Genomic DNA, 24,773 nt, shown 5'->3' with positions numbered 1-24,773 from the left:
AAGCCAAAATATTTACCTCTAATTGTAAGGCATCAATTTTCTCCTCCTGACACATATCTCCCTCACACTCATACTGAACTATCTTCCCATCAGTTTTACTTGCAACCAGTCGATGGACGTAGTTATCTGAAGAGAGAAAATTCAACCACAGGGAGTTTTAGCTTAAGAACACCCAGGTTGACACCAGTGGAAATACTTTATGCAGCACAATTAACCATGCAGACTGCTGCAACAGCATATTAGCAAGGCAGAAAGCCAACAACAGATGTATTTGTTATTTAGCAGACTTCGCACAGACACCTTACAGGATATTTATTACAACAGCCCATTCCCATACCTCAGGGCAAATTGATGGAAAGGGAGTAACAAACACATTCCACAGAGACTACAGGACTGCCCCAGTTCATTACCAAATCATGTTCTCCCTCCTCCATCTGCTACAGACCAACAAAAGTTGCTATTAGAGAGGAGATGGATGTTCCCAAAAGACAAGGTATTAGTACAGATGCAAACCCCTTAATCTCTAAGCAAACACTACCACAAGTACGCTTACTAAGGGGCCCCAAAAGCTGTTTTACAAACAAGGTCATCCTTCAAGAGGGGCAGAGAGAGCACTTACCTCCAGCATAGTCCCAGACTCTGTGGTTGGTCAACTGCATTGCGTAGGTGTGCTGGGTCTCCTCAAAGTGTTTGTAAGCGTGTCGACTCACGTACCGGCCACAGCCTATGTGCCCACATATTAAACAGATCCAAAGGTTCTGTCAACAGAGTAAGAAAGCTCTGTATATACAACACTGTCAAGTGGTGGTATTGGCACTTTGAGAAAGTGTGATCTGACACCAATGGCCTGCTGATGCTGTGTACATCGAGTCACTTCCTGAGAAAGCAAACAGTGTTTGCTTTCCCCCCTCCTTCTTTGAAACTTTGCTCAGCTGGAAGGCTAAAGAGAAGGAGGTACCTGCTCATTCGAGCCAATTACGAGCCTGCAGGTGCTGGGCAGGTTGATAAATTACCACAGGCATGGATGGAAGAATGGCCTTGACTAACGAATAAGGCACCTCAGCAGGACCACAAAAGCAAGCTTTGAAGAGTGCAGACTAGAAGTGATCACCAAGTTCAGTGTTAGTTTAGCTGCCTGCTACCATACTCATCATGCACACTCCGATCAGCTTATATGCTAATACTTCTTTCTAAGAATCAGAAAGATTTGTCAGAACAGGAAACCTGGGAGGTAAGATCCCTTCCCAGTACTGATTCCAACTCAAAAGGAAAGCAGATACACCACTGTTTGGTAAAAATCAGCCTGAAAGCAGCCACAGAATTAACCCCAAAAGCAACTACAGCACTTGTGCAGCCAGATCTAGTCTAGATCTCACCATCCACCCACCTACTTACTTCTTGAACTCCACACTCAAAACACTTGTTCTCTTCCACTGGCTCAGGCGTTTGGCAGTATCTGCAGACAGGACACCTAGAGGGCAATAAGCATCATGATTAGACACAAGGAGCTCCATCTTAATATTACGGTAATTAAAAAGAGAGCCAGGCAGCTCAAAGTAAATGCCTTATGCAGTGGGACACTCCCTACATGCGTGCATCTCTCAGTTCACATTTACCCCACTCAAATTTGCCTCCATTCTACACAAGGCTACTGTTTTTAAGCCAGTAAGTGACAGAAGAACAAAGAACAGTTCTTCCGAAGCCATTTCAAAGTCTCAGCTTGATCTGGTTTCGCTGCAGTCCAAGTGTAGAGAACATCTGCAACCAAGAGCATTAGTGGGGCTGCCAGCAATATCAGCCTCTGCCAGTAAGCAAAAAAAGCCATGACCAAGCTCAAGAAACACTTCCCTGCCTCAGCCATAAACATTGCAAGAAGCACTTGTATACATGTGTTATACATCTCTAAACATTGCTCCTCCAGACTGCTGCCAGCTGACATCTTCAGTTCTCTATTACCTGCAGGGTTTTAAGCAGCAGCTACACACTGTTGTGGAAGGATGCTGTAACTACACACTGCTGAGGACAGCTGAGTAACAGAGGGAGGTACTGACACTTTGCAAACATACCTTAGTACTTAAAACAACCCTAAGGAGATGAGTTGATGATTCAATTTCACCCCAACCCAATGAATTCAGTCTCAGTTCTTCCAGGAAGAATATCCCGTAACTGTACCCTAAAAGAATCAGTAGCAGGCACCCTGCTATCATTTCTTTTCAAACTATACCACTGTGCTGCCAGAAAGACAGAAGACCCAAGACCAGAAGGAACCTTTGTCCAGACCCTAAGCACTAGAAGCTCAGCTAGGGAGCAGGGTAACAGAGGCTGTGTATCCCATTGCCAGGACTGTTTATGTATTTTTCATTAGCTCCTGGATAAGCTACAGAAATATTCAAGGGAGGAGACAATTGGATTGCAGTCAGCTTTCTATACAAATTCAGGTACTTAGAGCCTCCGTGGCGCCTAAGCAAGGTGGACAGGGATTTCTTTTATCGTTCTGCCAGACTAGGAGCATAAGTTCTGCTTAAATTGTATATTAGATATTTAAGTGCTGTTTTGGATCTTGCTCCTACACTGGCTAAGCTCCACTGCTTCAAATTTAAACTGGTTTTGATTTATGGAGAAAAGCAGTCCATGAACTTGAATGTACAATCTACTTGAAGCTACAAATATGATTAATCTTACCGAGATTCTGTTACTTTGGCTTACAAATGATATACAGAGGGCTAAAATTTTCCTTACACTCCATCAGAGAATCAGGCAATCACGGGTACCAATGACAGAGAAGAAAACACAGCGAACATCAGCAGCCTTGTGCTGCAGTTATCTATGACTGCCTGATATGCAGTAAAACAGGAAACAGTGTCCAGAAGAATGCAAAATATGATCAACTGATAGCAGCACCTGGGTGCCAGTCAGGGGGTCTGCAGTCAGGAGCCCAGACACACTGAAATCCCCATCTACAAGGTTGTGAAGGATGGTAAGAGTGAGAACAGAAGAGGGTTAGCAGTAGCAAAAAGAGCAGCTGCTTCCCCGCTTCCCTTCCTTCCCTGCCTCCTTTATGTCTCACTTTCCAGTCCTGTCGCCCTGTACACCTGCTCTTGCCCAGCTCTTCTTCATCCTCTCCTAGCATCTAAGTAAGACAGCAAGACTGCAGGGCTCCCAAAAGGACTCCTAAGCTCCAGCCAGATGTGCAGATCTGTCTACATTGCAGCTTCAGCTATGCTGAGGAAACGAATGACTGAACAGACACACAAGACTGAGTGAAATAGGGCTGTGTGTGCATCCAATGCTGTTTACCCCAGTATTTTTATCCTACAATATTTTAAAATAATCAGCATTACTCTACAACTCCCTTCCTGCCTTAGGAGTGAGGCCCATAGGAAACATTGTTCAATTACTTTTGGCGGAGAGATTTCTCTCTGGGAGTCCCTTAATGGGAAAAAAAGAGCATTAGAACTGGCAGTAATTCCTGCCCCCACACTCTGATGAGCAGAACCAGTCTTGTCAGCATGTAACCACGACACTCAAAACAGAGTTTTATATGTGGAAATAAAAAAAAGCCTCTTACGTGGTGTCCTCCCACCGCTGCAGACACTGGCTATGAAAGCTGTGGTTACACAGCGTGGTAAGGATCCCATTCACGGATTCATCCATCCTCTCCAGGCACACTGTGCACTTTGGGAGCTCTGTCAGATCCATCACAGGCAGGCTGGCCCCCTTCAAAAGAAGGAGCAGAGACAAATTGCTTGGCATCTTCCAATCACCATAAATTAAGCACCCACATAAGAAAAAGTCAAACTTCTCTCCTGTTAGTGCTGGCACTAGGGTACAAAAACACTACAAAGTAATCCTGTGAGTCTATGCAGTGGTTAGAAATTTATTAAAAAAAGTGATCCACAACATTCAATAGACCACAGCCAGGATCCTCATCACAGCACGAGTTCAGTGCGGCTGCTGCATCTGCAGCCAGCCTCATTCTGTTTTCCGGATTCACTAGATCTACAACCCACAGCAGGTTAGGTCAGAGATGCTGCGGTGGTGAGGCATGAAGCCCATGAAGTCACCAAACAAACTCTCCCAAGTAGCGCCAGAATGGGAAATGGGCTTTGCATTGATGCAGTTAAGCAGTTCTTGCAGCGTTCTGCCCAGTCCAAATAATCCTGCTAAAATTCTCTGAAGTTCAGGGAAAACAAAACAAACTTACATCTTCTGATTTGAAGACTTCAGCCCTTTCCACGTACACCAGCTGGCAAACATCCTCCTCTATTGAGTTGAACTGCCGGCCATTGCATGCCATATAAAAGCTATCTGCATCAGCCTATGAGCAAAACAAAAGAAGCCAGTTAAAAAGAAAACTTGCAGCTGATACAACCGAGGAAGAGGAGGAGAAATCTGCTGTATCCTCTCTTCTCCCCTCCACCAAGCCCCGTAATACCAGAGGAGATATTTCAGCCAGTCAGCTCCTGCCAGCAGGCATTGCACTTTGGCACTGGGTTTAGCGTTACCACTTGAAGACAAGAAGTGAAGTTCACAGCAGTGACAGCTATGCTGATATTTGAGCGTTCAGCAGGAATAACGGATTTCCCTTCAGCATCTGTTTTGCGCTTTGTCAGCAATTTCAGTGCATTTGCAAAGCAAATTTGGTCTCTGCAAAAATTTAAGAGGGCCACATTGCAGGATACTGATACTTGTGTCAGAGAAAGGAACAACAATTTAGCTGTGGGAAAGGATCCATTTCACCCATCACAATTCAGGCGTGCTCTGAACCGTGCCTGAGAGTCACTTGCAAAGAGGCAGAACCAAAACCAAACCTGTCAAATACATCATCCATTTTCACTCAGTACCCTCCTGAAACCCTTTCTCTCGCAAACGATCACACCAGATTGAGGCAAGTTAGCTGAATGCCACGATCCCATATTTCTGGTCACTCCGGCCAGAAGCATAAAGGCCCTTGAGACTTGCTTTTGCTACCTTCAGACACAGCCATCAGGGGTCACCGAGGAACAGGGCTGCAGGGAATTTCCTAAGAAACAGGAATTTCGGGGTGAATTGCGTACAAGTTTTCAATGCAAGGCTGTTTAGCACCAGATATTTGCCCATGTAATTTGATACAGTGATATACAAAATGCATCTTTGCAACTACTGCAAATAGCCCAAAATGCACACAAATACTACATCTGTACAACAGGCATGGGAAATATCTCATGCAGCATTCAGGGCTGGGGGAAACCTCTCCCCCAACTACAATATAGGTCATTTGCTGTTGGGAGAAAAGAAGGTACAACCGAGAGGATCCACAAAGGAATTGGCAAGGGGAATACTTAAAGCTACATAGCTCAGGAAGGCCTGTGAGCAGCAAACTGTATTATCTGGTTATCAGTTCATCCCCTAGGCTCTCAGTTTTAGGGGTGACTGTTGCTGTAAGACCACCCAGCTCCTCAGAAAAGCAGAACAAGTCTTTCCTAAGATGCAAATGAAGCCCCACTGGCTGGGTCCTTTCTGTTCAGCATAGTACAACACACCACTCTCTTTTTTAATATGCTCTGAGATAGCAGAGAACTGTGCATCCTTGCTATTTTTTTTTTTAAATATCCTGCCAACAAGAAATAGGGTAGCTAGAACATGGCAGACATTTGCCTCCAGGTTAAGGTGTGGGACTAATCCTAGTCAGCAGCCCCAGGAGTTCTCTGGGCAATAGGACAGGACTGTTTCTCCAAGGATAAAGCACAGTCTTGGCTAACAGCTGGCCAGCGAAGCCAGAGAGCACTCTGAAACAGCAGCTATATATGACAGTGCAGTCCCTTCTACAGCAAAGGGACTTCCAGCTCTTACCTGCGAGCTAAACTTTATCAGCACCATGTACTGGTTTGGAGTGGAATCTCGGATGATTTTCATGTGCTCAATTACTTCATAGAAGGAGGCCACAAACTTCATCAGGTCATGGCTGGTCATTGTAGCAGGGACCGTGAGGATACACAGCATGGCGCTGCGCCTTACGTCTTCTTTTAAAGAGGTCATCTTGCTGAGAAGGCAACAGTGACACAACTTCATGTCATTTCAGACAGGACAAAGGCACAGCTGAACACATCACATTTCCAACAGCCACAGTTACTACAATAATTTTGTTGTCAATCTTAACCCTCTTTTGCACATCTGTAAATATTAAGAAAGAGAAGCAAGGGGTTGTGGGAAGCAGCCAGTGTACCCACGTGAAACTATTACTCTTTGGCAAAGGATTAAACTGGGGAGCTCCAATAAACAATGGTTTTGTCAGGAATAATTTGACATCTGTTTTTTTATAAAAACAGTCGAAGTTGGCAAGCCACAGATGCTCAGAACTATTCCTAGAACGAGTGAGCAATGTTTGTTACTATTTCAAATGCCCATTTTGTGTCTCCTGATAGCTTTCAGGAAGACCTGAAATGGAAGTTCTCACGCAATTACAGGGGAACGGTGTGGAATTGTAATCCCTGAAATACAGGATGAAACCTCCTCAGACAGCTCCTCAGGCCTGCCGCCAAGACCCCAGAGATCACAATTTAATTGTGGGATCCCTTGAGAAGCTGCTTTCAAATGTCATTTTTTAGGAACCCACAACTGTCTTGTGCTGTTACAGCCATCCTGGGTCAAGCCCTCTCCACCTGGAGCGGCATCACCTGCAGCTGGGAGACCCGGGCCAGCCTTAAGCTCTACCATTAACACAAGGCACCATCCACCCTCCCAGGTGCAAGTCACCCTTCCTGTTTGTCCCAGCTCAGGAGCCACAGCCCCGGGGTGACAGACTCACCCTTCCGGGTGGTGACATTATTCAGGAACACTGTTCCCACTAGAGCTACAATTAGTCAAGCATTCTTACTTTGTTTTGTACAGATGCATAATGCCGTGAACGATTTCAACTGAGGGATTCCCACTGAAGAAGGAAATCTGGTCAGGGAGCTGTTTTGAAGGTGAGTCTGGAGCAGCCTCATGCTCTTTACTTTGATCATCATGTTTATTTTTGTCCTCGGCAGATGCAGCCTCTGAAGATTTTCTTCCTTCCACGGCAGCTTTTGTTTCATCTTTTACAAACCAAAGTTTCCACATTATTAATGGCACATTGGAAACGTCTGCTGTCCCCAAAGCACAGCCCGCATGTACACAACAGCACCCCGAGAAGTCAAATTACAACCCTAGAAAGCAGCAGAACAACACACCTCTCATTTTTGCTGTTCCAGGGGAAACTCTGGAGCTGCCAGACACCCAGCATGAGCCTCTGGCAGGACCCCAGTGCTGCGGATCAAGCTAGGAGAGTTTTGTACTGTCCCCAGTGAAATCTCAACAGGCCCTGGTATCAACACAAAGCAACTGGGACAGGGTGAGGGGAGCCCCGCAGCAGCTGGCTGCTCCTCCTGCCCTGCTCTGACGGTGGCTTGGATGTTCGACACGACTCGGGAGTTTCCGTCTTGAAACCTCCCCCTCTCAGGGAATTTAAACACCTGCAGAGCTGAATGGTCTCATTGCTACGGGCCAGCAACGCTGGCAAACAAAACACTAACCAGCCCACAGCATACCCAAAATAAACTAAACCTTTACTGAGCGGGAAAGGTTTGCCAGGAATAACCAGCTCTCCTCTCTGGATCCCAACACGCATTCCTTTGCTTCTGTACTCGTTTTCAAGACCCACAAACCCAGTGGCACCTCCACCATCCCTACACTGACAGACAGCTGTCACCGGTGGGCCCAGCGCCTGGGAAGCGTCGCGCTCCTCTTCTGCAATCACACAAGCGGGGTGGGAGACAACCACGGACCCGAAAAAGAGCATTACCCACCCCCGAGGCCAGTACCTGACCGCGGCTGGATGGTCTCGATGATCACGTCGGTCATCTCCCTGCGGCCGAGGTGCTGGTGGAGGATGGCCGCCCGCTCCCCGGGGCCTTTCCCCTCCAAACAGGAGGGCACAGCAACCGGGGCCGCCCCGGTGCTCTCCGCAGCCATCTCCGGAGCTGCGCAGGAAAAAGGAGGCGTTGGGACAGGGTGGGGGGAGAGGAGCCCCGGCACCGGCACCCACCGGCAGCACCGGGACGACGACCCCGACCCCTTCCCCCGGGGCGTCTGCGGGCCGCGGACAAGGCACAGCTCCCTCCCCCGCTACGGCGGGCAGGTCTGACCCGTACCGGGGCCCAGTCCTCCGGTAAGAGGGAACCGGACCAGACCGGAGAGACTCACCAGCCGCGCTGTAAGCGAAGCCCGCGGGCAGCGGCGAGTGCTCGGCCAGCTCCAGCCGGATCACCACCAGAGACACGCTCATGGGCCCGGGCACCGCGGGCCGGCCACCGCGCTCCGAAGAGGCCAACGGAGATGAAACACCCGCTTCCGCCTCCCGCACCTTTCCCCTTTGACCTCAACGGGGTCACGCCCGGCTACGCGATGACGTAAGGCGGCGACGACGCGTCAGCTGCGGTAGAAGAGGAGAACGGGGGGGGGGGGGGGACGGCTGCGAGCGGCTGCGAGTCCTCGCGAGATTTCCAGGTGTGTTCTCGCGAGACTTGGGGGAGGCTGGCCTGGGCTAGGTCTGGGGGGGCCGAGGCCGGACCACGGGGGGGGACGGAAGGGACTTCCGGGTCCGTCCCCCCCATCCCGCTCCGTGCCCCGGCCCGAGAGGAGGGATGGGACACCGGGGGTGGAGGGGGCAGGCCCCGTTACCGTGGCAACGCAGGCAAGCTGGAGGGAGCTGGCCCCATCCCCTTAGGCCGAAGCACCCCCTCACCCCCCCCCCGCAAAAAAACCCAAACCCCAAAACCAAACCTTTTTTCCATTCCCCTCGCACCCGCCACGCTGCTGTCTTGCAGCTCACGCTTTGGTATGGCTTGTGCTTAAGTAAAAGAAACTAAAAGGCAGTCCGGCCCCGGAAATAAGGACTTTGCTTCATGGCATAGAGCTGTTCGTGAAGGATAAAGGGTACCCCTGGATAATCAACACCAGCATCCTATAGGCGCTCTAACACGTCTTCAAAACCCTCCCAGCATCATCTGACATCATAGATAAGTCACTCTAGCAAAACTGACTTCATGGACATCTGGATCAATAGACAAGCCATCCAAACATTGCAAAAATAGAGTCGCTTTGCAAAGTTTTGCTATGATCCATAATCAGTAGTGTGCGTGTTAGTGATTAATCACATTGTGTCATACCTGAACGTTTGAAGGGTATAAGGACCCTGTGTAAAACCACATTCAGAGTGTCTTGATTTGGCTGGGACACTTCATACTCTTGAGTAAATATTTACTGTTGTAATTCTATACTTTGTGTCCTAGCCTCTCTCTTAGGTCGGCCCAGGCCAGTTGCAAATTTTCCTAACACCCTCCACACAGTTCGCAGCATGTACCTGAGGAGTGTTGCCCGCGCCCCTTACCTGCTCTGCGCCGGGATCTGGCAGCACCCGCAGTGGTTAAGCCAGTGGAGGCAATCTGGATGTTGCCATTATAAAGCCGTGATCTTTGAGGCAAGCGGAGTGCTCCTCCCATCCCCTTACAAGATAGCCACGGGTGTGTATTATCATTTCTCCTTTGTTCCTGTTGTTTCTCTGCATGGAGGGAAAATAAATAGCAGGTGTCCCTGTCAGCCGCCTCTGGTTTGGGTAAGATATTCAAGAACTTGCGATGATGATGATGGTACCCTGTTGTGCCATCCTACGTACTAGAAATGACAGCAACCGGCAACCATGTTGACAGCTTCAGGTCAGGGCCTGAACCCATCTGGTAATGAAACTGTCCTGTAGTGAGACCGGCTGATACCACCCAACGTTGGCACAGTCCTTCAACACACTTTGAGAACTCCATGTTTTTACCCCAAGGGTACCACGCCAAAAATAGAGATGAAGTGCCTCAGTTGGGGGAATGCCCAAATTTCTCTCTGTGTCTGGGTAAATTACCCCTGTCCAGCACGTCACTTCTCATGAGTGCTGGTCGATGTATCAGACCTCAGCGGGATTTCAAGCTAAGTTCCCAGTTCTGATGATGCCATACGTGCTCTTTCCTGGATTTCTTACTTTTCTCTATGTAGACTGGGAGGCCCGGAATTGTATTCCAGCCGGCACCATCCAGCAAGCTATACTCTCGGGAGGGGAAAATAGTCCCTCTCTGAAGTACAAAAGAGGAGAGCTGACAACTGTGGAGTTTTTGCAGGAACTGGGACAGCAGTGCTTTGAGATGGTAAGCCAGCTCCCCCCTCCTCTCTTTCTGCTTCCTGACTGCAGGGAAATGGGATCCTGCAATGTGGTGGTTCAGTGAGGAAAGAGGAGCTTTTAAAAGAAACTGTTTGGTGGAAGGGTCTGGATTTACCACCTAGAAAGAATTGCTGTCTGATCATGGCAGACTTTTCACTGCCGTCATCATTCTGGTATGCAGGCGGGATGGTCAGTTGAATCTGCCTTCACTTCCACCAGCCTCTTCCTGCATATTTTGTGATTTTTTTATTTGAAGACGCCTCTAGGATCAACCGAGATGAGAAGTCAGAGGGTCAGCGACCAGCTGAATGGCTTTTGCTGTTAGTTCATACATGGACCCGCTCAATGGATGGAGACCATGGTCTCTGGGGAGGGTTCTTAAGATCAGTAGGAGTCCCTCCACTACGGCTCCAGGAACACAGTGCAAGAATCCTCTTTTGAATAAAGCCTTTCTGAAACAGCTCAGTCTAAAATGCAGATTCCTTTCCTGCCTGCTGAATGGAAAGCAGTATTTATCTCTAACCTGCCTTGATTCCATGGCAGACACAGTCCTAGTGCATTTCTCTTTCCCCAAATCAGCCCTTCATCTCTGCTGCTGCTTCTGCAGAATTAGTAATGTGAGAATGCTTGTTTATTTGGTCTAAGCAATTTAGCTGGGAGATTCACTGACTGCCTTCTGCTGCCAAAGGCAGTACGACAGCAAGATAAGATGATCAGGCAATCTGCCTACCCAGCCATTCTTATTTTCCTCCCTGCTGAAAAACCATTTATAGCTAATTACCATTCTTGGGGTTTCTCTGGTTTCTTAGGCAAATGTCTGTGTTCCAGTGGACTCTTTTCTCTCGGACTTAATCAGAAATGAGATGATAAGACAGCTCCCCATAATGGCAGAAGCAGTATGGTGTATCCGTGCGGAAGGTCTTAAGACAGCTCTTGTAAGCAACAACTTCTGCCTGCTGAATGGGGAGAGCTTTCTGTGCCTAGACCGAAAGCACTTTGATGTGGTAAGCCTGGATGGATTCTAAAATGCATTTCTGTACCGAGGTCTATAGAAAGCAGCAACTGAAATTCTTTACATGCAGGTACCAAATGAATGGCAACCAGCAGCCCATGATAGTAGACATAAATGTAACGGTCTGTGAAAATGTTTCCTGGTATAATTAGTTGTACTGTCAGAGCCTTGAAGAGGGTCGGAGTGAGTGGTAGGTACTTGTGCATTTGAAAAATCATTGCAAAATGCCCATGCAGCCACAAGTATATGTGTAACAGGCATAGGTAGCAGTGTCAATAAAGGACTTAGGAGCTGTAAGACTATACAAGAAATAAATGTTATTACCCAGTGCCCCTGCCTGCTTTATATTTAGTCCTTACTCTTTTAAAGCTTGTTTCATCCCAAAGAATTGCAAAGCATCCCCTATACTACAAAACATCCCACTACCCCAACATGCTGATCTGCCTGAGCTGATGAGCGGGCAGAGACCCCTCTCCCAGCATGGTTTGCTTTTGCAAAGATGAAGCAGAAGATTAGCCATGAACCTCGAGGCTGGTTCAAGTGGCTTCGCTTTAACAGGCAGCTATAAGGGCTTGGCTCAGCATGACACAAAATTTGCTTTTTTGTGTGCCCCAACTGACATCTTTGAATTTTAGGAGTTTATTCATAATATAAGTTTGTTTTATAGCCTTGATTAAGACAACAAAATATGCAAAAAAGAGTTGTATAGGCACATTTAAAACCTGGGACTGTTAAAGTCATCTTGTCAACATTATGTCATTATTGACTTGACTTTCTGTACATTATGATAGTGTCACTGGTGCCTATGAAGTTCTCTTAGTAGACTGATGCTCTGTTGTGATGCTCTGTGGTACTTTTCATCCCAGCCTGTTTCAAAGCACTTTACAAACCATGGCCTATCTGGTGTCATCACTCATGTATTGTGGCTCTTCTGTAACAGCAGGCAACAGCACTGCACAGTAATTAGTGGGGAAAAAAAATTAATTGAATGTGAATTTCCATTAGCATTGGCTTTTATATCTGTCTAATAGATTAATTTCTATTCCTAGAGTGTCTGTCAGTGCAGGGGTGAAATGCTGCTTGAATTTTTTATGGTTGTGAGGGAAATGTGAGTATTCAGAGACTGACTCAATACTTTTTTGATCCAAATTTGGATAGATGATTATGGTCAACATCTCTGCTGCTGTGAAGATTGCTTTGGCATGGTTGATACGTGTGATGATCAGGACACCACTTTTCCAGATCATTTGGAAGGTGGTGCACTCCAAGACTTTCTTGGACAGCATTGAGCAATTGGTTCAGCATGGTTTAGGCCATCCAGTGAGTCTCCCACATCATGACATCTCATTGGATATCTTCCATTCGAGGACTGGCTGATCCTGTTTAGCTTATTTGAGCTGACAGAGTCACAGCCAAGGCAATTGGCACCCACACAGTCACTTGAATCACGTCCTATCCAGCTCTGTCAGCCCTCCATTCCCTGTGTCCTTTATTTCACATGTTAATTAGACTGTCAGTCTCTTTCCCACCCTCCCATCCTCCATCTTCAACACTGCACAGATGTTTGTGGTCACAGTAGGCTCATGCATATTCCATTTGTTGTTGCCGTAGATGGTTGAATCTTATCGGGAAGGAATGCACAAGCCAGACCCTCGTATCTACAAGCTGTGCTTGGAGCGCTTGGGTGTTCAGCCCCAGGAATCCATCTTCCTTGACAACAGCAGCCAGAACCTAAAAGCAGCAGCCCAGCTTGGCATTAAAACAGTGAAGGTACAAAGCAATGCAACCAGGGCAGGCCTTGGGTATGGTTTTTAAGTCCAGAAGCTGTGTTTGACTTGAATGGCTCAGGATTTTCAAATGGCAGGGTCAGACTCATGTTGCCAAGCCTTTTGTTTCAGCCTGTCCTTATTCCTACAAGATGTGGTGGGGTTAAAGGGGAGGATTACTGGCAAAGTCTGCACTGGCCTGTTTCATTCATGACTCTAAACCCTACAGCCGGTGTAACCTTGGAGTTGTTGCTTCTCCTTCATGGACCTCAGTTCCCTATTAGCGAAACAGCCCTAACCATATGGTTGAGACAACCACATCCACCTGATGTGAGAAAATAAGACACGTTTAATAAATTTCTAGAAGCTCTGAGGCTTCATGGATCTGGCAGCTGGGGGGCTGACTGGTTAACCCCCAGGCTTTGGAGATAATGAGCACAGGGGTTTTACTTTGGTGAGGGGACCACTGGGGGAAAGACAAGCACAGAACTGGTGGGAAGAGTGAACTCTGCTCCCCTGGACTGCACACAGGGAGTTCCAGCTCTTAGCCCAGCCCAAGCTCACAGCGCCTATGCCACTGTAACAGGTACATCTCTGGGACAGAGACCAAGGCAGGAGGCTCAGTGAGTACTGGTAATGGTGCTCTGTGTTGGCAGGGAATGACCCATGAATTCCTGTGTGTCTTAGTGGATCAGTGCCGCTGGACTCACAGATAAATGCATTGCAAGTGTGCAGAGCTCTTTCTTTCCCAGGCAATTTTATCTTATAACTATCACCCAGTGTTACTGTCTCCCTCCTGCTTTCAGGTCGGTGATCTAGAAGTAGCCCTCAAAGAGCTGGAAACCTATCTGGGTTTTCCTTTGCAAGGGTTTGTTCCATATACTCGTTCAGTGAGACCAAGTGCGGAAATCCCAAAAGATCATCTGCAAAAGTACCTTGAAAATGTTCTTGGTGACCACGCAAGAGGTATCATAGTGCTTTTTGCTCTTCAGTCTGAAAGCTCGCATATTCTGGAGCCGTTGGCTCTTTCCATCATACGAGAGATGGACTGAAAAAATAATGTTAATGAAAGGCTCCTAATCTCCAAGCAAATGTTGCAGCCATTCAGGTTTCAGTGATCTGTCACTGTTTCCCAGAAATGGGAAACAGCATTTTAGAACTTCCTCATTTGGGAGGGGTTAAGCACAAGTTGCCAAAGAGATGCCAGGGATATTCCTGGCCTGTGAGCCATCTATGAGCTATTACCATGCTTCCCAGGGATTTGGGACACAGGAGCAATGTGTAGGTTCCTGATTGTTGCAAGTGAGGTCTCAGACCCAGGTGCAGGAAGAATTAAAACCTGGAGAAGCGGTGAGAAATAATTCTGGCTCATGTTTCTGTCTGCTGACCTTCTGCTCTCAACTCTTCAGGCCCACTAGTGTTACGACAGTTTGGCCATGGACAGTCTACCCGGACCTATTTCATCAAATTTGGAGATCGCTTGCTAGTGCTGAAGAAGGAGCTCTCTGACAGCCTGTGTCCCTCAGGCCCTGCTGTCAGAAGGGAATACAGGTGAGAAGGCAGCTGTGCTCCTCATGACAGCTGACCAGGGAAGGCTCTTGTAGGAGACCCCAAACAACCCCATCCTAGGGACAGTGCTGTATTCCAGCCTTGGCTTTTCTGTTCCACATCACACACAGTTCACACACCTGCCTCCCACATTGTCCTCCCCTGCATTTTGCACAGCTCTGTATCCTGGTCTATGATCTGTCCATTTGCTACAGCTCGTGTGAGCAGTCCTGGATTGAGAGACAAGGCTGTGCTACTGCCCTGCAGCTCGTGGTGAGGGTGCAGTTAGGACCCTGTGCCTGTGAAAAGCATCCTCCCCACTCCTGCACTGTGATCCTTCCAATCTATGGAGCACACCACAGTTCTCCCAGCACATGTCGGAAGACACAGGTTCTCACTGTCACCTCTGGCACCTTAGGCGGGAGAGAGGTTGCAGCCCAGCACTGCAACTGAGCAGTGAGGAGCCTCGCTAAGGGCTAGACCTATGCTGGAAGGGTCATGCTGCGAGCCAGTTTGCTGTGCCAGAGGTCTCTGCCTGAGCAGCAGGACTCTTGCGGGGGAGCAGTTGTGATCTCCCCTTGGTTTTCCAGAGTGTGTTGGATAGGTCCTGGGGCTGTGGGCCATATGAAGATTTTAGTGTGCTTCTTTCGGCTACCCCCAACCATGTCACTTTAGTGTACTTAAAACTGAGCACAGGACTCTGATATTGTGTGTCTGCCTAGCAACAGTGCAGTTCTGGTATCGATGCCCTAGTGCCTTTCTGTGCTGACATGGCTCTCTGACTCACCCTGGCAGGGTACTGAAGGCACTCTCTGAGGCTGGTGTTCCTGTTCCCACTGTACTTGCTCTCTGCGAGGACACAAGGTAATCTTGTCCCTCAGCTTTCACTCTGTGCTTGATAACTTCAGCCAGATTTCCCCAAAGACAAGGAGAGGAGAGAAGAAGGAGCCAGACCTCACAAAGTGCACTGGTCTAATTAGTGTTTGCCCAATCTTGGGCTAGAGGAGCCTCTAGAAGTTCAAAGGACGGTAACACTTTTATTTGGCTTGTTTTAGGTGTGTCCTTATTTTAGCAATTAATCAAAATGCTGTCTTCCTTTGAAAAGCCGCTGTAAAACAGTGTTGTAGGGCTTCCTGCTGACTCAGTATGCTCAGGCTTCCAATAAGGAGGTGATTTTTCTAACTGCCAGATCTCAGACTTGCCCCAAGATCTACAGCCATGATAGCAGCAAGCCTGCAACCAGGACACCCTGTGCAGCCTGCAGTCAGCACAGCTACACTCAGATCTCTACTGGCTGCAGTAATAAAGTCTCTGCACTGCAGTTAAATGTGTGTCCACCGTTTATGGTGTTTGCATGCAGTCTGACAGCCTGGCTCCAGAGCCCACTGTAGGGGAGTCAGGGAGACAGTTGGTGCTGTAGCCTGGCCCCAAGCTCAGCTTCCTGGGGCTGGAGAGACCAGGACTGATCATGCCACAGCCGTGGGCCACCACCTGGCAGCCTGAGTTAGGCTTGAGCTCAGGCCACAGCTGGGCATGAGTGCTCAAGTGTTGTTGAGGCTGCTCTTCACCTTGCCATGCAGGTGAAGGCTGGGGGGGCATGTTCAAGGTGCAGGTGAGATTTGAAGGGTGGTAGGTAGCAGTATTAACCTCAGACATGCCGATTCCACCTTGCTTCCCCAGCACCCTTGGCACACCTTTCTACCTGATGGAGCACTGTGCTGGCCGTGTCTACAGAGATGTCTCCCTCCCTGCGCTGCAGCCTAGCCAGCGGAGGGCTGTTTATGCTGCCATGAGTCAAGTCCTCTCCAGGATCCACAGCGTAGACCTCAGAGCAGCCAAGCTGGAGGACCTCGGGGAGCACGGTGAGAGAAGGCTATGTATCCTCTATCACTGTTTTCTTCTCCAGTGTATCAGCATGCACCTTTTATGCATCTCTTTTGAAGCCTCTTTGTGCCAGTCCCTTTCCCTGAGAGCCTTCGTTCCTCTGTTACAGGTAATTACATTCAGCAGCAAGTTGAGACCTGGACAAAGCATTATCAAGCTATGGAAACTCATGTTATCCCAGCGATGGAAAGACTCATTGAGTGGCTGCCTCTGCATTTTCCTGAACATCAGAAGACGACAGTTGTGCATGGTGATTTCAGGTACTGCTTGGCTGACAGCACTGCCCTGGAGCACATCCCAGGCAGTAGAGAGGGAGAAAGAGTGTAAAGCAGTATGCAGACTCCAAAGAGATGCTGAGTTGGGCTGGCGCAGCAGCTTCATAGCAGTCTGAAAGCTGGGCTCTGGGTCAAGTTCAGCATCCCCCAGGTAACGAGATCTAGAGGGCCACAAGCCCTTCGCATCTGTCATGAGAAACATATTCCAAGAGCTCTGACTGGTGCTGTCTTGCACCCAGAGCTCTTGCATTTTCCCCAGTATTTATCTGCCTACTGATCTGTGGTAGTTTAAAGGAGTACTCATTTGAGAGCAGGAAAACTAGGGGCAGGAACTGAAAGCCTGGACTCCTGAAGTCTGATTCCAATCTTGCTGCCTCATTGGTGTTTCAGTTTCTTTGCCTAACCACTGCAAACACTGGTCTAACACCAGGGGATCATCAGCTGTTTCTGCAATACTCAGAAATCAGTCCTGGTGCATCTTGCTGATGGTATTTGGTGCTTAAAGAGTTTGGGTGGCTGGTGAGATGCTGCAGGATGTATGGCAAAACCTGCCAATGTCACAGGTGAAGTCATGCAAGAGCCTGGTGGCTGGGGACAGAGGCGAGGGATGCTGAGAGCTACTTCTGTGTTGTCAGACCCTGGCTGCCAGGGCTGTGAGGCTGCAGCATAGGCGTATGCCAGTTCTGGGCCAAGGCTCCTTCCCGCAAGGTTTAGCACACACAGTTCCAGTGTGACTGGAAGCTGGTGAGCTCTCTGCACCTGGCAGGATGGCTGCCCTCTCTGTTTCCTCCTCAATAGGCTGCTGCCCTCTCCTGGGGCTCAAACTGGTGAAGGCTGTACTGCACATAATCTACAGCACATGACAGTGCAGGGCCTGGAGTTACTGTGTGCCTTTGAAATGACCAGAAGATCCCCCTGGACAGTGACTTACCTGCTTCACTTTTTGGCTAGCCTGTGCTATAACATCTGTTAATGATCTGAGGTGCTGAGTAACTTTGTTTCATTCTTCAAAGCTCAGTTCAGTTCAGTTCATCATCAACCGGGGAGTTCACTATTCAGTAATCTCAGTCCTCTCTGACCTATGCTTGCAGAAATCAATGTTTCACTTGTGCAGCCTCCCAAAGGACTCAGCAATTTTTGCAGAGAGTGAAGAGCACTGGAAAGCACCTACTGCTGCTGAGCACTGGGATTTTTTTCCCCCCTTTTGAGACTTTTCTGATCTCTTTTTCCCTCCAATACAGGATGGACAACCTGGTCTTTCATCCAGACAGGCCAGAAATCCTTGCTGTCCTTGGCTGGAAGCTTTCAACTCTAGGAGATCCCATCTCTGATTTGGCGAATAACTGTATGGCCTACTTCCTGCCACCTCACTTTAATGCACTGAGAGGTACAGAGAGGGGCAAAGTCACATTTGACACATGGAGAGAGGAACCAGAGTTCAGAAACAGATTAGCTCCTGCTCAGAGAGCTCAGCTGACAGTTGGGCTCATTGCGGCTGGAAAGGGCTGTGGGTCTTGTACCATATTGCCTGCTCTGCCCTTTCTCCCCTCCCTGAAGAACTCTCCATCCCTCCAGGGTGGAAACATCTTTCTGCATGTGCAGTAATCACTGTGGCATGGTTGCCCCATCCCCAGTTTGTCTCATATCTGCCACCCATTTGGCAGATACTCTGCCATGCGCTCCCTGTACTGGTTGGTACTGTCACCCTGTTCACGCACATGGACCTTTGTTAGCAGTCATGTCAGGGATGGCCCCAGAGAGGAGAGCCCTGCTTCACAGCTTGCAAAACTGAATTTAAAAATTAGTTTGGATTATTTTCCCTCTCACTTCAGCTGTAAAACTGGGGAACTTTTTTGGGTGGAAAGCTTTGAACGAGGCCAGCCCAGAAGGGGTTTGTCCACAAAGTTATACACTTGTTAAAAAGAACAATATAGGGGTAAACAGGGAGGAAAATTACTCTGTTGTTTAGGAGGAAGATCCATCAGTCACTGCTTTCACAATATCACCCAAATGAAGAAAACTGCCCCGAATGCATTTCACCTATGTGGGTTGGTACCAAACCCCCATTGTTATGTATGGAAACAGCATGGCAGCAGTGCAGGTGTTGGATGGGTGCAGGCATCTCCACTGCTCCACAGCTGCATGGCTCTGCCAGAGCCTCACAGCATCCCTAGAAATCTCTGAGCTCCTCACTGTCTGCTGCTTCACTGTTGCCTCTTCACATCTTCCAGGCTTGAGGAAGTGTGATCTGGGGCACCTGGGAGTCCCCACGGAAGAGGAGTATTCCCGGATGTACTGTGGCCACATGGGAGTGGGGTGTCCTGAGAACTGGAATTTCTACATGGCCTTTGCCTTTTTCCGACTGGCTGCAATGCTGCAGAGACTCCATAAACACTCTCTGACAGGTGAGGAACCCAACAACACCAGCCCTGTTCTGCACAGGTCTCCAGCCAGGGCACAGACACGTGAGCACTGGTATGGGGAGAGGTCTCACACTGAACTGGGGGAGGTGGGAACCGGCAGCATATGCTGCAGGGTTTAGACACTCTTGGCTGTGAATCCTGAGAGCTCCAAAATTCCAGGTGCTACAGCAAAGTGTGGCATATCTGGCAGTCTTGGGCTTTCAGCATAGAGCTTTTCTGGGAAATAAGGGCTCAGAATGAGCCCTTTTTGTTTCACCTCTGTGTTTGAAGACGAGTGACCTGGAAGCAATCACCCAGCGAGTTATTGCTGCATGTAGGCAAGAGGGATGGGAATAGAGTGTCCTGTAAAGCACAGAGCTCTCTCCATGCTCCAGCACAGGCTCTGGAGAGTGTGAGGCTGCTGTAACCTCTCCGGCAGGTTGTGTTGTGTAGTCAGGTTGTGTCGTACAAACAGAAGAAAGGGCCAAAGGGGAGCACACACAGGGCATTTCCCCAGCAGCTGCTTTTTGCTGGATGCAAGGTCTGGTCTGTTCCTGTTTGCTGTTTGTGCTGATCAGAGGTTGCTGTGTGATCTCTTTTCTTTCATGGGAGAACTGAGCAGAGGGCAGAGTTCAGAGCTCAGAGCCGTGTCCTACAGGTGGAGCTCTCAGACCTTCAAAGTAAGCTCCACCTTCGAAGAGAGACTCAAAAGCAGGGAAGTGGTGTGAACTCTCAGTGCTGTTTATCTGCATACATCAGGTCTGGCCTGGGAGTCGCTATCAGAGGAAAAACAAGACGTTATTTTTATATTCCTTAGAAAGGACTCTCCTCGAGGCTGGACCAGACAAGGGCACATGGCACTGTTTGGGGTGTGACTACATAACATGGGCTCTTTCAAACAAAGATATCCTATTCTGTTGTCCCCAGGGAGGCCAGCCCCAGGTGAAAGCAGCCGGGAGGATACAGAGTTTGTGGCCAACCTGGCTTGGGAGTTTGCCATAAAAGAAGGATTCCGTGTGTTTGACAGCCTCCCCGCCACAAAGCCTCTCGCACGACGTTACAGCACCTGGGCCAGGCGAGGGCCGTTCCTCAGAAGGAGCTATGGTACCTGGCGTCATCCTGGGGCAGCTCTTATGCCCAAAGACCCCCTGGTCACTCCCCCCACCAGCCTGTTGGGGATGGCCCAGGGTCTTTACTGCAAGCTGGAAAAGATCATGGGCATCCAGTGGGGTTTCCTGATTTCCCAACCCAGATGGACTCCACGTCCTCTTCCAGAACTGAAGGTGAGACATCTTCCTCCCTAAAGATACTTTGCTGCACCTGCACCAGGATGGGGGATTGTGGCATGCCTCTGAGTGCCCTTGCTTTCCTGATCACATCAGACTTTTGGCATTCACAGAGTCCAGTGGCTTGGAGAAAGGGGGCCGGGTTCCCATTGCTGGCTACGTTCAAGTAACAGAGTTAATAGTCTGGGGAACAGCAATTTCAGAAGCTAGCACTCCCTTCCAAGATGAGCAGATTAACGCCAGTCCAGATGTAATCACTGGTGCTACTCCACCAAGGTCCTGCCATCAGTGTTGATGGAGTCCCCAGAGCTTGGCTGGACTTGGACTTTTCAACTCCTGCCAGTCCAGCCCCTTGCTTATTCCCTTCCCCTGTCAGGGGGAAGCCTTGCTGCTGCCTCTGTGTGGAAAAAGGCTAATTAATTCTCTTTGTAAGAATCCTTCCCAGTACCTCCTCGGGAGGTCCCTCAGGTAGGGCAGGGAGCTGCTTGCAAGCTCCACAGCTTCATTTCCTCCTCTGTGTTCTCTTATCCTCCTCTCCCTGGCTGGGGCTGTCCCTGCAGTTGTCCCCATCAGCAAACAGTTGCCTGCCCAGCGATAAGCCGAGTGTGATCAGGCCCTTGGCAGTGCAGGCCCTGGGATGCCACTTGGACTTTGGCCCTGTCACTGTCCTGGGCTCTCCTCTGCAGAGCAGGTGCTGCTGCAGCCCTGAACCCTCAAAATGGAGGGACATTGGTCATTCCTGGTATGGTAGTGAGGAAGCAGAAACCAGCTCCCAGAGTGACTTGCCCATGGTCATGTGGTAGGTCAGTGGCAGAGATGGGAGTAGCATTAGCTCTCGAACTGTAGAGTTTTAATTACACATCTCTTCCTTCTGCCAGTGCAAGGCAGGTCAGGTCAATACACAGGTATCAGAACACCTGAATCCTCTGCCCAGCCTCTGCAAACTGTCTGGTTTCTCTGTGCTTCCACTTCCCAGTGCTGCTGGTGGCCATGGTGTGGCTCAGTGAGCTCGTGGCTCTGGGCTGGCTGGTATTGCAAACATTTATCAGGAGTGGTGTCATAAGTAATCGTTCACAGACACACAGAATGTGTCACAAAAGCAAACATCCCTATCCTTGGGTTGCTACTGAGATTATATTCTTAATGTATCAAATTCTAGTGGGTTACTTAACTGCCTTTTAGCTGCCAAAAAAAAAAAATCCCATTTGGTGTTCAGCCCTTCAGAAACATTTCCTTGTGCTCTGGCAGAAACCAGCAAACCCCAGCATTTCAGGGTGCTTAGCAGCTGATCCACTGAGAAGGTGGAAAGGGAGGTGAAACAGCAGCTCTGGGGAATTCAGAAGTGCTGAGATGAGCAGATCTCCTCAACTTTCTTCCAAACACTTATCTTCAGAGCTGGGAGGGAGTCACCAAGTCTCCAAACATCAGGGCTGCCTTGCTGTCTCTACTCCATGCCTTGGGCTTGTGATGGAGACACTGCTCCTTGTCTGGGGAACCATAGAGCCCCCTCATCCCTGCCATCTCTCCATCCATCCCACTGCTTTTTCCCTTGGCATCATCCCTGCACTGTCAACCTTTGCTGTGGAAGTGTGTTGTGAAATGCAGGGGGGGACTCTTGCTGTCCTCGGCAGAAAGATAATGCAGTAGAGTGTTAAACAGCCAAGTAGTCCTGGCCTGGGACTGTCACAGTGCTCATAAGCTGGGCAAGGGCCAAGGGAAAGGGCAAGCCTGCCTCGTGCCAGCTGGCACTGCAGGGGTAAGAGGTTTGTCCCAGTGAGCTTGGCAGTGAGATGCTCTTGGCTGAGGCACTCTCGCTGAACAGGGCAGCATCTCAGCTGATCCTACCATGTCCCGCATGGGGAGCCAGCAGACTTTGCACACTGGTCCTGAAGGGTGCCCGTCCCCACAGTTCTCTGGGGAGATCCTCTCTAGAGGAGCAGAGGAAAGCTCCGTTTCTCTTTCAAAGCAAGCATAAAAGCGTCTGGCCAAAGCACTGGTGTCATGGTTTAACCCCAGCCAGCATCTAAGCACTATGCAGCCGCTCCATCATTCCCCCTCCTCAAATGGATAGGGAAGAGAAAATATAACAAAAGGCTTGTGGGTCAACATAAGGACAGGGAGAGATCACTCAACCAATTACCATCATGGGCAAAACAGACTTGACTTGGGGAAAATTAACTTATTGCCGATCAAACCAGAGTAGGGTAATGAGAAATAAAACCAAATCTTAAAACACCTTCCCCCCACCCCTCCCTTCTTCCTGGGCACAACTTCACACCTAACCCCACCAGCAGCGCAGGGGGACGGGGAATGGGGGTTGGAGTCAGTTCATCACACATTGTCTCTGCCGTTCCTTCTTCTTCAGGGGGTGGACTCCTCACTCTTCCCCGGCTTCAGCGTGGGGTCCCTCCCATGGGAGACAGTTCTCCATGAGCTTCTCCAACGTGCATCCTTCCCACGGGCTGCAGTTCTTCATGAACTGCTCCAGCGTGGGTCCCTTCCATGGGGTGCAGTCCTTCAGGAACAGACTGCTCCAGCATGGGTCCCCCGTGGGGTCACAAGTTCTGCCAGAAAACCTGCTCCAGCATGGGCTCCTCTCTCCACAGATCCGCAGGTCCTGCCAGGAGCCTGCTCTAGTGCAGGCTTCCCACGGGGTCACAGCCTTCTTCAGGCATCCCCCTGCTCCGGTGTGGGGTCCTCCCTGGGCTGCAGGTGGATATCTGCTCCACCGTGGACCTCCCTGGGCTGCAGGGGGACAGCCTGCCTCACCATGGTCTTCACCACAGGCTGCAGGGGAATGTCTGCTCTGGCGCCTGGAGCATCTCCTCCCCCTCCTTCTTCACTGACCTTGGTGTCTGCAAGGTTGTTTCTCTTACATGTTCTCACTCCTCTCTCCAGCTGCAGTTTCTGTCCCACAGCAACTTTTTTTTCTCTTCTTAAATCTTGTTATCCCAGAGGCACTGCCCCCGTCGCTGATGGGCTCAGTCTTGGCCAGCAGCGGGCCTGTCTTGGAGCCGGCTGGCATTGGCTCTGTCAGACACAGGGGAAGCTTCTAGCAGCTTCTCACAGAAGCCACCCCTGTAACACCCCCCGCTATCAAAACTTTGCCATGCAAACCCAATACAACTGGGCACACAGCTGCACTTCCAGCCTGGGAGGGAGCCAGGACTGGCTATCAGAGCGGGCCAGCACCAGGGCAGGGGGATGTAGGAGGATGTAACGTGTCTTGTCCTCCTCCATCAGGCAGAGAGTGCCTGAACCAAACCAGTGGCTCTGATGATGACTGCAAAGGCCATGGATCAGGACAGCCAGGTGAGCAGACACATGCGCCTAACATCTGACCCTTCTCTGGCCCAAACAAAGCAACACAGGGACACCTCCCTTCAGGGGCCTCCTCCACACCAGGAATGAGGCATTGCAGTCTAGGGCCTGTGAGTACAGGAGGTGATTTGTCCTGTCTGTTGTGGGATCCCAGGTGAGGACATTTCCCCAGTGCTGTGTTCCCCAAGGCATTTGGAAGGGGCTGGGGCATTTGCTGCCATCCTTCCCTGGTCCTGCAGCCCCTTACTTGCCCGGTGTGGGCTTTGATCTCACTCTCACACAGGTCTCTGGAGCAGAGCATCTCAGCAGTGCAGACCCCAGCCTGGTGCTTCACTTGGACCTGACCTCCATGTCTGGCTGAAGGTCCTGCATGGTTCACAGGACAGCGCTCTCCAAACCAAACCTAAGCCACTATCCGCAGCACTGGAGAGCCTTGGACATATGACTAAACCAGCCACTCTGGCATGGGAGAAGTCGTGCTAACAGCAGCCTGGGAGCTTCTGAATTTCAGTGGTGTTTGCTGGTATCTGGTGTCTGGGCTCAGTGCCTTTATTGCCAGCCTCAATAAGTCTGGGGCAAAATCCACCCTTGGATCATGAGGTTGCAGGCAGTCAATACTGGCCTTGCAGGGGGGAGAGTTGGTCAGGAGTGACCAGGCTAAGGGTGCAAGTCTTGGTTTTGGGAATAAAGAAAATGGAGCAGGGTGTCTCTCCTCCTTCACCACAACAGCCCCAACAACTGCAGATGCTAGAAGAGTCCTTGGTGGGGAGGGGAACTGCATCAGTCAGCGGTGAGGGGAACTGAATCAGGTCCTCAAGGACTCTGGATTCAGGGGAGACTCTGGAGCTGAGGCAGTGCCTGGCCCCTGGAGCTGGGAGGAACTGGGAGGACCCATGGTCTCACGACTGCAGTGGATGCCTCTGGGTTTCTTTGGGGACCACAGAGGATGCAGACTGGATCGATGAGGGCTTTCAGTGCTTCACAGAGGCCAGCAGCAAGGGGAGAACTGTGGGAACAATTATGGTAATTCCTGGGCTCTTTATGTGTAGTCTAGTATTGATTCAATATTAAAGTG

At 49.6% G+C, this 24,773-nt stretch overlaps 2 protein-coding genes across 2 annotated transcripts in view; one reads left to right on the top strand and one right to left on the bottom strand.

Annotated features, from left to right (window-relative positions):
• The window catches only part of BRAP (BRCA1 associated protein), a 15,763-nt gene extending 7,359 nt beyond the window's left edge, over positions 1-8,404 (bottom strand). Inside the window, exons 1-9 of the mRNA XM_075041233.1 lie at positions 8,206-8,404; positions 7,824-7,982; positions 6,857-7,058; positions 5,833-6,022; positions 4,205-4,318; positions 3,569-3,717; positions 1,396-1,471; positions 620-758; positions 17-126 (exon numbers count right to left, since the gene is read on the bottom strand). Of these exons, the coding sequence (XP_074897334.1) occupies positions 17-126; positions 620-758; positions 1,396-1,471; positions 3,569-3,717; positions 4,205-4,318; positions 5,833-6,022; positions 6,857-7,058; positions 7,824-7,982; positions 8,206-8,287 (1,221 nt within the window). The 5' untranslated portion in view covers positions 8,288-8,404. The remainder of the gene's footprint in view (positions 1-16; positions 127-619; positions 759-1,395; positions 1,472-3,568; positions 3,718-4,204; positions 4,319-5,832; positions 6,023-6,856; positions 7,059-7,823; positions 7,983-8,205) is intronic.
• Positions 8,286-24,773, top strand: ACAD10 (acyl-CoA dehydrogenase family member 10). The gene is given in 16 exon segments (XM_075041234.1): positions 8,286-8,453; positions 8,456-8,508; positions 9,316-9,524; positions 10,042-10,190; positions 11,014-11,208; positions 12,828-12,986; positions 13,789-13,948; positions 14,392-14,533; positions 15,326-15,394; positions 16,211-16,392; positions 16,524-16,674; positions 17,931-18,076; positions 18,921-19,094; positions 20,019-20,374; positions 23,621-23,693; positions 23,982-24,773. Coding segments are annotated over 16 exon segments (2,586 nt in total). The 3' UTR covers positions 24,182-24,773.

Source organism: Buteo buteo, chromosome 11 (genome assembly GCF_964188355.1).
Source record: "Buteo buteo chromosome 11, bButBut1.hap1.1, whole genome shotgun sequence".
NCBI classification, from domain to species: domain Eukaryota; kingdom Metazoa; phylum Chordata; class Aves; order Accipitriformes; family Accipitridae; genus Buteo; species Buteo buteo.
Note: the sequence above shows the minus strand (reverse complement) of the source record. Positions and strands in the feature narration are given on the sequence as shown.